Source organism: Athene noctua, chromosome 17 (assembly GCF_965140245.1).
Source record: "Athene noctua chromosome 17, bAthNoc1.hap1.1, whole genome shotgun sequence".
NCBI lineage: Eukaryota > Metazoa > Chordata > Aves > Strigiformes > Strigidae > Athene > Athene noctua.
In genome coordinates, this window is record NC_134053.1 from 5,717,799 (window position 1) to 5,729,748 (window position 11,950).

Here is an 11,950-nt window from a genome sequence, read left to right on the forward strand (position 1 = left end):
TCAACAGTCCATATGATAATTTTGTAAAAGTAGAAAATGTATCATATTTATTTACTTTGTGGAATGTGGGATTAATGCATTCTATTACGCTGTGTTTCAGCAAGGTGAATTCTCTCAGTTAGTTTTGGAGGTTCTTTTAATAGAAGAAAACTTGCAGCTTGTGGTTTTTGTGTATTTTTTTTTTTTTCTGGAATATTTAGTGTTTCCAATGGTTTCTACAAAAAAAATTTCTTTGTTAACATGGAATTTATTTGGTTGTGGAAGTATTCCTTCTTCTTGCAATATCCTTTGGAAATGGGGTACCTCCAGGCTAGTGGAAACTGAGATGTAAAGCTATTTATAACATTATTTGTACATGTATTTCCTGCAAAAAGCCCATTGACTTCCATATGCGTCTTCAAAACTTCAAGGATATATGATCTTGTTGAACACACAGACTGGTGGCTCTCCCGATGTTAATTCTGATACATTCTGTTGTTACCCTCAACATGCCGGTTACATTTGGCTTGGAATGCAAATACATTATTCATACCAGACCCAAATAGCTTCATCATACATCCTTGTAAGAAGCCTCTTCTGTGATCTCCAAGCATCCTACATTCCAAGTGTTTATTTGGAATTCAAGATCAATTAAAAAGATGCTATATATTTCCTCAGTTAGAAGAAAGTGCAATTTCAAGCATAGAAGCAGTCCCAGTTACATCAGTGGCTCTGTACAAATGGCTAAGGACTTTCTTTTATATCAGAACTTGAGTCACAGACTGTAAATATGTCTAGAACTCTATAATCTTAGTTTATATAAAACCATTTTGTCTGAGGTCCCTTTTCTGCAACATGCTGTACCAAAGACGAGAAACCCCCTATTCTGTTGCTGCTTGTTGACCCCCTTTTTGCTGTTACTCTATCTCAGAAGTCTACAGAATCTCTTCCAAGTGAAGATGGTAACTTGCATTACCATATTAGCAATCATACTCCTAGGTAATAGTTGTACTGGAATCACTAATGTTTGTGCAGTTACCCTGTCTTACAAAGGAAGGTAATATCCCTGCTTTCTCTGTAGAACAGAATTGTATCTCATTTAATAAAAGCCCTTTTATATTTTCATTGGTGTCAAATAATGTGTAAACTATCAGAGTATGAAAATGGGTCAGGAAGATATTTGTTTACAGGATAATACTCTAATCCCACTGCAGAGTTGTTGAAAAACTTTCTTCTTGCAGAGATGAGCTCAGAATGCCAACCATCATGGTTTTAAAGATAAAGTAACCATTTACTCATTCCTTATCTCCCCAAACCATATCAAATACAGTTTTTAAACCGCTGTACACAGTCTATCAGAGGTTGAGAATTATATTAGATCAAAGAAATGCAATTAAGTTAGAACACTTACAGTTTCAAAGTATTCCTCATATTTTTATTGTTGGAAGAAGGAACAGTCTGCCCGTGGCACTTTGAATACTGCCTGAGAAGATTCAGTCCGACAATACGGATTGGAAAACATATGCTCTGGTAGGAAGTTTTCTGGGTTTTGTTACTCAGATTACTTTGACATTTTAAGTATCTGGTAAACTATTTTCTGCTGCAACTTTAATCGCATCAGGTTAGTTAGGAAAAATGCTTTTAATCATACATTAGATCATACATTAGATCAGTGCTCTATTCTCGTGCTTGGGGAAGTGTCTCTGTCTCGAGAAACCTGGACCACCAAAGATTAGAAAATGTCAGAGACTTTTCATTGCCAAGTTTAGTGAGTCCTCTCTGGTTGTGATGATCCAGTCTGTATCACAGGTCAAGAGTTGAAAGCATTGCTTATTTTCAAGTTGTTACTGATCTGGGGAGGGAAAGCTTTACAGTACAGTTAGATTAGATACGAGCAATTGTGTCTGGTCTGTGGACTATCTTATCTTTTGAAAGCTAAATTAGAGGAATATAAATTGACCATTACACCATGAGAATTGTTTTAAATTGTGAATGCTGTTGGTTTTCTTCTTTCATTCTTGCTGAAAGTATTTAGTTAGCTTTTGTGGCTTACAGGAAAGTAGGAAATTTTCTGCATAATTGAAGTCATCATTAACTGTTTTCGGTTAGGCTGAGGCTTCCTGACTGGAAATGGCAAAAGCCTTGCCAGTCACTGAAGACAATATTCAGATAGAAACAGTTAATGTAAAAGTGAAAGCTATTAAATGTTTTGTCCTTGATACTACATCACCTGTGCACATTATTTTTTAATCATGGTTTGATCCTGCCACTACCTGAATTTGCAAGTTTAGGGAATATTTAACGCTGAGTTAATGGGACTTAAAATAAGAAAATAAGTAAGAGAGAAGAATAGGGTAATAAATAATGCAAAACCGTGTTAAAAGGGAAGACACAAAGAGTTACTCAGCAACCTAAGTTTCAAAATTATATGTTCATCATCTGTAAATGCTCACAGAAGGAGCTAAGTAAACAGAAGGCAGTAAATAAAGTTCAAAGCCAGTAAGAGAGGGGCCAAGCTTAAACAGAGTTTGAGAGAGAGCGGGACCTGGAAAGACCACTGTTAGCAGAGACAACTTTTGAAGTGGTGAGAGGGAAACACAGCTCAGCGGAGTACAGGCAGCAATACAGGGAAGGCACATTGGCCTCCTCTGCCAAACACAGGTCAATGCCATTTCTGCCGGGGCTTCAAGCCAGAATATAGCCGAAGTTTTTAGACCTTTGAACCTTCACGCTGAATAGACTAATTTGCAATTTTTGGCAGTGCCAGCAATCACTGTTTGTACTCCCCTAGAAATACTGGCCTGTTGCCCTGTGAAGTACACAGATGTGCCAGCCAACTTCTGAGCTTTGCTTGCCACTAGGTAGATCTGTCACTATTCTGAATTTACATCTGGTGTTCGCCTTCCCTGGGGTGATTCTCTGTTGTTTAAGAATCATGTTCTTTTATCTGCTGAAGCTGATATGAAATGGTTTAATTGCAGACTTACTTTCATTATATAAATAATATATTAACCATGCATCTTATTTTCATTATATGTGAGCTGCGGCACTGGTGTAGTTCTCATGGTAATTGGAGGAATATTCATTCTTTTTACTCAGTGCATTCATTTTCCAGCTTTATCTTCCATATACCTGTATTTCTGGGTGTCTAAAAATTATTATACAGAATTTCTTCTAGGCACTATATAAAGAAGTTGACATTTTCTTTAAAGATGATTGGTCAATTTACCATGAAAAAAATGTATTATGGGTGTTGCTGTTAAAAAATGCCTGTGTTTGAGGTGAAGTACTACCCATAAAACGGGTACATGTAGTATCAGTTCTGGATGTGCATAAGATGGTTCCTATCCTGTTTTTTATGGATTGTGGCTAACTACTGAGGTTCAACTTTTACGTTGTTTTTCTGTGAAATGCATAGTAATTATACCAATTTCTGTATGTGAACAAAAGGCTTATTAGAAATGTGGATATCCTCTAAGTTAGAAGTTAGCATACGTATCAACTCCTTCATTTTGGCTGCTGAAATGCATACCCTTATGTTTGATAATCAAAAAGTATTGGTGAATTTTGCCCCTCTTCCACTAAAAGTGTTGCTTACTTCCCATCTGCAACAAAATATGAGAGTGCACAAATATTTGTGCAAATATCACTTGCACAAATATTTACAGCATAACAGCTGATAAAGAGACATGTTATCACACATGTAGTTTGTATATCATAGGCTTCTAGAAAAGAAAAATTAAATGCTCGATTTTCTGAAAGAGTCTGAGTTCTGATTGTCTTCATTCTGCAAGTGGTAGCCCGTGCTTCAGACTTACCACAAAACTACAACTGAAATGCAAGTCAGTTGGAGTTAAGGGAGACACCTGAAAAATGAAGTTATTGCCATCTAAAGCTGAGCATCCAGAACTGAAAACAAGCTAAGCCAGCTGCTTGAAGGGTATGAGGCAAAACCCAGATACGTCAGAGTGAATCTTCCTATTGGCTTCCAGTCAGATTGCAAGTGACTTGTAGGTGGTCACATTTGATTAGCAGAAGAAGTAGGGATAAAGCTGAGAAGTCCTTATTCTCCATCTCCTGGTATTTTTCCATTTGCTGTTTCTCTCTCCTGCAGTTTCTCTACTTTTATGCTTTGGACTCAGTTTGGCATTTTCCTGAAATTATCCCCAGCATTAAGTATTGGAACTGTGAATAAGGATGTCATTTCTTCTATCATTTACATGTTTGCAAGTTTTTGTCCTCTGTATCCAGATTTTAAAAGAATGCTAATAGGACTACCTGTCAAGAAATGTTACATTGCTGCTTCTGTTCTTTGGTAATTTACATAAATTATTTTTAAACATTACTTTAAATAAAATCCTCCACAGGAGCATAAAATTAAAGTTGGAATGTAGTTCAGTGTGAACAGTATTTATTACTGTGATTATACAGGCAATTGGATGAAACCAGCATAAGTCATGTAAGACTTTCCCACCTTCCCTCTTCTGTATTCCTGGCAGATATGGAGGAAGGAAAAGAACGTGTCTCCAGAGCTGGAGTCATTGGCTGTGTCTGCAGTGTCTGGTAGACATGGCCTTGGGGTACTCTCTAGACCAGCCTCACCAATCTTTTTTAGGGACAGTCTCACAAACAGTCAGAAAACAGCCCCCTCAGACCACATGGGTCCCTAGTAAGGAACTGAATGCGGGAGTTAAATTAGCACATACCTGAACGCAAGGCAGCTGTGGATGGAAAGCAGGCTGGACACGAAGCATGTGGCCCTCATGGCTATTCCCTAGACTGCTCCTTCAGTGCTGTGTGGACAGAGTAAAGAGTAAAAGCAGTGCTGATTTTATGTAAAATGAGAGGTTATTGTTAATATGCATATATGAAAATCACCTTATTCTATTACCTAGTTACCGACCTTTCCAGCAGAACTGATGTGCATCACTGACTATTTAAATTCCATGGCAGTGATGCATATATTGCTAGTTTTTCTTGTCAGTGAGTCAAAGCAGTGATTATAACATGTTCAATGTGATTTCACATATCAGTGTTTCCCAGGGGTCACATTATAGTTATGTATTATGCACAGCCATCACTTGCATCGCAACAGCAACATTGATTCTGTGGTAACCCAAGATTTTCTATCTGTGTGTGTGTTTATACACACTGTATACATAGGTTTTCAGGTATAGTTTGCTAGTTCACCTAGTGTTGATATGAACTCTGGTCTTATTTGTGTTTTTTTTCCTTTCATAGCTGGCAGAATGTGTACATAATATATTTCCTTCTCCCATCCTTTTTGTCCCCCATGTCCCTATGCACTGATCTTCACTACCAATTGTGTAATAAAGCATTATCTCAATTTTCCATTGACACAATAGCTATCTGCCTTTCTGAGATGAACGAAGACACTATTTTGCAAAGATCTGAGCACATTTGTAATCAAGCTGAAGTATTGGAAGTTGACTCTTGATAGAAAATTCAACCAGCTGCTCAGAATAGATTAGTTCAGACATCAAATCTCCTTTCACGTGTTTAAAGTTCACAATTTCTCTTCCCTAGAACTAAATCAGAGTGGCAAAGGAGCAGGCAAAGGACTAGTTGTAATCTGTGAGGTCTAGTATTTTGCCCAGTAAAGTTAAAGGAAATTCATATATGGCTGTTTTTGCAGAGCTTGTTGAGCTAACGCTGCTGTATCTGTGACTGCTCAGGTGCAACTACTCTGGAAGAGCTTGTTGCTGCATTCCTGCTCTTACCTTTATACTGTGTCTATATTTATGTAGTGAGTTTTTTTAGTCTTACCATAAAATTAACTAAAGATGTCAAAGTAGCAAAAAGATACAGGTTTAGCTTAGCTGAGATCAGACATCTGATTCCAACTGTCCCCCATACAGGAGACCAGGTGAGTTATTTAATTTATAACCCAGCCTGGTTTTCTAACACTTGGGTAGGCAAACAATTTCTGTATCATTAAATTTGTTGCTCATATTTGTCTTAATGGTCTTGGAATTGTCGTGGACTTAAATGTCTTAGTTGGTGGGCTGTGTCAAATAATACATAAAATAATTATTTATTGATCATTGTTTATAAATAAACTGGTAGTTGACCTTGAGAAATTACTTTGAACAGCTTCATATATTGGCTCACAGTTGAACTGCTTTACTGAAATCAAGATATGGGTACAATCTGTTTCAGTATCATTAGAACTTCAAGGAACTTTTAACTTACTATTTTCTTTATCTTTTTTAGGAGTTTGTTGTGCTGTCCAAGAGTCTGATGAATGACCCCATTATGAAAAGAGAAATTGTAACAAGAGCCAAAGACTACGTGAAGAAACATCATTCATGGGAAAGTGAAAGAAAAACCTACCAGAAGCTCGTCCTAAGGCTCCAGTGAATCGCAGGACTACAGCTGATACTCAGCAGTCTATGTAGAGCACTTTAATGATGGATATGTAATTAGATTTGGGTTTCTCTTAGGGTTTTTTTTTAGAAGACATAGTACAACATGCATTATTATTCTATCCAAACATACCAACATCATGGGAGTTGCCGGCTACTTCAAACTATCACATTTATCTAATTGAGCACACTGTCTCTAGTGTACCAATTCATCACAGACCAGTATCGTTTTGTAAGATCACATAGGAGAAATACACTCCTTGAGCAGACACAAATTTTTTGTTATTGTGAGGCCTAAAAGGGAGGATGACTGCCCGTACTCAGTGGAGCACTCAACCACATAGAGCTAATTACATCAGATGTTCTGATCATTTTGCATCCTAACCAAACTGCAGTAGCGGTTTTCTTTCCAATTATACCAATGTGAATGTATTCAGGTACATGTGACTTGCACATTTATGTTCATAGAGCCAAGATTAGTTATATAAAGAGAGTATAAAATTATTAAGATGAAAGCTTTCTTAAGACTGAAAGAACAACATATCTGTTGACTGCATAATGATCAGGGGGCCAAAAAGCAAACAGTGTTGATGCTTTGGGAAGGTGAGGAGTATAGGGCATGTCTTGTACTGCCCTCTGAGTATCTGAATTGCTTTCAGATAAGCTGATATGGCCAAGCAGTCCTATGCCTGCATTTTTTCTTGAGTCCAGCAACTAGAGCAGTAGGGTTGGCACAGCACCCGACAGCCGTACATGCCTTCAGATTCCAGAACAGCACAGTGCTGCCCACAGCAGCAAGACGTGCTTGCAGACAGAGGTGCTTTGTTACATAAACTACCTCTTAGTTTGCCAGTTTCTTTGGTACCTCTGTGATTTACTTATTTACTAAGAGATTTATGAGAGCTGTGAAAAGGGATGAAGCGGGGGGGAAAAGTTATTTTCAATTTACTATATTTTGGTACTGCTCGTTCTTGTTTGTGGCTTTCAGGATATATTGTAATATACTTCATCAGGCAGTTTTAAAGTGAGACTTATCTGTGCTTGAAGTCCATACTAATTATTCCTGCCAGCCCAGTGATTATGGACAAAGCTTTGAATCCATAACTGGTCATCAAAGGACTTAGATTTATAGAAAAAAAAAGAGGGTCATATTTTTAACTACTTAATAGGAAACACTATTTGCTTTGTATAGGTTTGATCCTGCCCCCAAGTGAGAACCAGTGAGATGTTTTGTATTGATTTGAATGACTGTTGTGTTAGAGTATTCTTTGTAATAATGAAGTCTGCCATGTATTTTAAGCTTTCCTCTTTATTTTTGATGTTTTGCAACTGTTGGGACGGTAAACAAGAAACTAATTTGAATGTCAAATATTGACTTCTCCAGAATTTCCCCCCTTTGTTGTAATGCACTTCTGCTCAGCATTGCCTTCGATAACACAATCCTCAAGGGCAAAACTGGCCTGGTTTGAAATCCAAGAATTGCTACAGTCCCTTTTGAGCACATTTTTCCTAAATATTTCTGGCGTGTCCTTTGACAGGGTGGGATGTAATTACATCTGTGTTAGTTCTCAGTTTAAAAGCCACCAGCCAACGTCTACTACTGAACAGTTTCTAAATCTGCAACTGAATCAGCCTCTTGGGTTTTCCCTGCTGCCTTAGGAGGACCCGTATTTCTTTGGGCATCTCTGTCACCAGTGAGTAGTGAGGCATTTCGTGGGATGGTGGTGTCTCTTTTGGCCACAGCAAGCTATGTACTAAAAGAGGAACCCCTACAACATTCCAGCATGATTTTCAGCGTGACATACATGGTATGGGACCTTTATAACCAATAGAAAAAAAAAAAAACCCCACCACATTTATAGCTAGCAGTTGACTGCACGGCGTCCTGTTCCTCTCAAAACATCTCATAGATCTCCTCTGCTGGGTATCTCTGATAATCTGCTTGTTTGGCTTTGATATTCAGCCATTCCCCCACCCCCTTTCCTATAGTATTGGTTGTCTTCTGAAAAATACAGATTATTAAAAACAAATAAACAAATACATAATGTGAGATAGAATTCTAAGCATTTAGCTAATGGTAAATGAGTAACGATTAGAAAGCTTTTTCTAAAGCGTGATATATTTATTACCAAGCTTCAAGCAACTAAATACATTGATCTGGAATTTGTGCTATTTCCAGCAAAACAAAACATGTTCAAGTGAGAAATTCTGCTACACCCTCAGAATGTAATTAACATACGATTTTTCAGGCTGTATTTAATCTATAAATATGAAATCTGCATCTGGGAAACAGCATGCTCATTTGCATGTGATAACCATATCAGAAGCACAACAACCATTCTGCAATATATGCATTAAGGGAGAAAAAAAAAGAAAACAACCAAAATAGTGGTGAGATCAGCCCTCGGGACTGTTTTACAGTCATCAAATGAGGCAGCGTTCATCAATCAAGGGCATTCAGCTTTGATATCATTTATCACATGGGCTTGTGTTCTGCAACATGAAGCCTGTCTATTAAGGCTAAAAGGTTGGGGCAACAACTGCTAGGGAATTTCATAATAATAAATTGCTATTGAATTTATGTTTTAAATTTCATCCAGTCTTATGTTCCAGGCCCATAAATATTCAATGAGTCTTGTAAGTCCTTGTAACAAAAATATTAGACCCATGCATGCAATTTCAGGTATAATTATCTTTCAAGCAACTTCACTTAAATGACTTTATATTTAAGAATAATCCTTTTGTTGTCCTGCAGCCCTAATTATGGTATTTATCTTCCCCCTTCAAAGCCCCATTTCTTATCCTAGCAGCTTTTTAAGCAAGGCACACCGCGATGAAATACAGATACAGCTCCAAAAATAGCACTTGTTCTGTTTGCAGGAAAAACCTTCATTGTGCATTTACCCCACGGCTAATTCAGTATTTCAGGACCTTGAAATGTAGTGTTAATTAATCCAATTACATGCATTTTATTTTGCAATTAATTCTGCCGTTGAATCCACAGGAACTGAATGAAAGCAGTGGACCTGTACAATGGGTGCTACTATGCTGTTTCCTTTCTTGGCAGGATTACTTCAGAAATGGAGACAATTTGGTAGTGTGTGGCAAAACCCAGCTAGAGCCTGTGGTGTGTGGAATGAGAGCTTCCTGAAATAAGATTTCATTTTAATTAGACCTAGAGCATACATATTCCAATTTTTAGAGTTAGTTTCTACATTCCCGTTATAGACTTAACCAGTGTATGCGCTAAGAACACTGATACTGAGTTAAGCCTTCCCATTTTTGTCTGCTCCCAGGCATAAAGTTCCTGTTGGCTTAAACCAGCAAGGATTTACCAGCTCCCACCTCCAGTCTTGGCTCTGCTATTCTCCCCAGCAAGTGGAGCCAACACTGCACTCCTCTGTCTCTGCCCTGCCTGGGAGAGCATTAACAGGCAACTGGTCTTACCCCTTATAAAGGGTCTCGGTAGGAAGCAAGGGGGTCTTCGCTTCCTTGAGCGAGCACAAAATTTGTCAAGCTCTTGTCCTTTGCCAATAGCACAATCTGCAGCTGGCTCTGAAGGCCAGCCTTTGGGAAAACAGATTGTACTGATCTGAACTAGCTTATCTTGGCAATAACCAGAGCGCCTTAGAGGTGGACTATACAGTGTGTCTGGGGAGAATAATGTAGTCTGATAGAACTAGGGAAAGGATTTAGAGAAAACAAAAGTCAAACTTTTCTCTTTGGACTCATTACAGCTCATTTTAGAAATATTTGTAAGTATTTCAGTCTTAAGATGTCATGAATGAAACAGAAGGCATCAACGGAAGGAACTGGAGTATGACGATGGCTGTAAGTATATTAGCACATTCTTTCAATATTTTAGAAAATTCTTTAGAAAGAAAGAATTTCTTTCAATATCTGGGGAGACTGAGCTACAAAAATAACTAAAGCGACATGGCATTTAGAGCATTACCATTTTAAATTCAGTTTTTGCACACAGCAAAAGTTGACTGTTGCAAGTTACCGGGGATGCCAAGGTTTGCAGGACTCCTACACGTTCAGCCATGATCGCTTTGGTAGCTTGGCTGAGCCAACAGCTTAATTCAGAGCCCTTTGGGATGCCACTTGCAGTCTGATGCTGACCATTGTGATTTCAGGTTCTAACAGAACCTCAGAGCTCCACATTAGCCAGAGGGAGTTACTTGGTGACCTCAGGGAAATTAGTGTTGATGTTTTGCCATTAACCTACTTGACATAGCAGGACGCAAAGACAACCGTCAAAAGAAAATGTTAAATTATATATTGGAAGATTTAAAAGTATTTGTGTTCCTATATAATTTAACATCAACTTAGTCTGAATATTAAGCAATCCAAATATCTGCAAATGCTACCTTTAGGTTTAATGAATGCACAAGTACTTCAGTCTTCTTTTTCAACATATTTTTCTCCTGTCTGTTGGGCTCATAACCCATTCTGTCCTTTTCTCCCCTCAGTCTTTTTAATCTTCTGGTCAAGAACCGTTCCACATGAAAATAAAGAAACAGTTTTGTCAAAGGCTTGTCAGAGGAAATGGGTGCTTCCATGTGGAAATCAATCATTTAATGGCTCAGTGGGATCTCAGCATTTTTTTTTTCATTAAGTTGTCCAAAGTAATTTCATCACTCCAGAATTTATTTCACTTCCACCCTCCTCTGCCTGGTTGGTCCAAGCCCAGTTGCTTTAATGTTTGAAACTTAAACCCCAGGTCTCTATAGCCTGAGCTGCAATTGCTTGGTATTGCCTTGCACATGTCTTCCTAGCTGCCATGGATACCTTTAATTCTGCCTGACATAGCCAAAGGAAAGTCTTGATCTTCAGAAGTCTTAATTGCATTTAGAGTTGTAAAGGATCTACTATTAAAAGACTTATGGTCACCAGTATAAAAGCAAACAGTAAGATAAAACCAAGATTTCTATTTTTTTTTTTAAAAACAATCTGAATTTTCTAAAGGGGTGAATAATTTTTATGTGCAATTTAATCCTCATTAAATGAACCATATTTTCATCAACTAGTCCACGTTATTCCTATGACCTCTAATTTTAGGTATTAACTATTGAGGGCACTTGAAATCTCTTATCCTTTACAAAAATGTAGGCCAGCATTTGTTTTGTCTGGTGCCTGAAAGATTATTCTCAAAATTAATTTTCCCTAGAGCATTACCATTCAGCTAATTTAAAACATTTGTTTAAAATTAAACCATACATTTTAATAAGAATAGCAGAGAACATCTGGTTACTGAGAAATCATAGTTGTGGACAGCTGACCTGGAACCGCATTTAAAACACCCCTACAGTACCCTTTACCCCTGCCTACTCTAGAAGCACGTTGTATCACCTCTTTTATATTTTAGTATGCTTCTTGCATTGCAATTTCCATTCTTGTGTACTTCAGCACAAATCTTCTTAAGACATAAGTCCAGCTAGAACTGTAACCTTGCTAGATAGAGGTCACTTACTTCATTTGTCTGATTCAATCAAGTTACATCAGGCATTGAAACAAAATGCCCCTGTACTGCTTCGAAAATTAATCCCTGCCATTGAAAAGTTGCACTGTTATTTTAGTGG

General features: G+C 37.8%; 1 protein-coding gene across 2 annotated transcripts in view; it reads left to right on the top strand.

Moving 5' to 3' along the window:
* The window catches only part of GLT1D1 (glycosyltransferase 1 domain containing 1), a 59,772-nt gene extending 49,019 nt beyond the window's left edge, over positions 1-10,753 (top strand). For both annotated transcript variants that reach the window (XM_074921507.1, XM_074921508.1), the window contains one exon: positions 6,214-10,753. In XM_074921507.1, the coding sequence (XP_074777608.1) occupies positions 6,214-6,360 (147 nt within the window). In that variant the 3' untranslated portion in view covers positions 6,361-10,753. The remainder of the gene's footprint in view (positions 1-6,213) is intronic.
* The last annotated feature ends 1,197 nt before the right edge of the window (positions 10,754-11,950 follow it).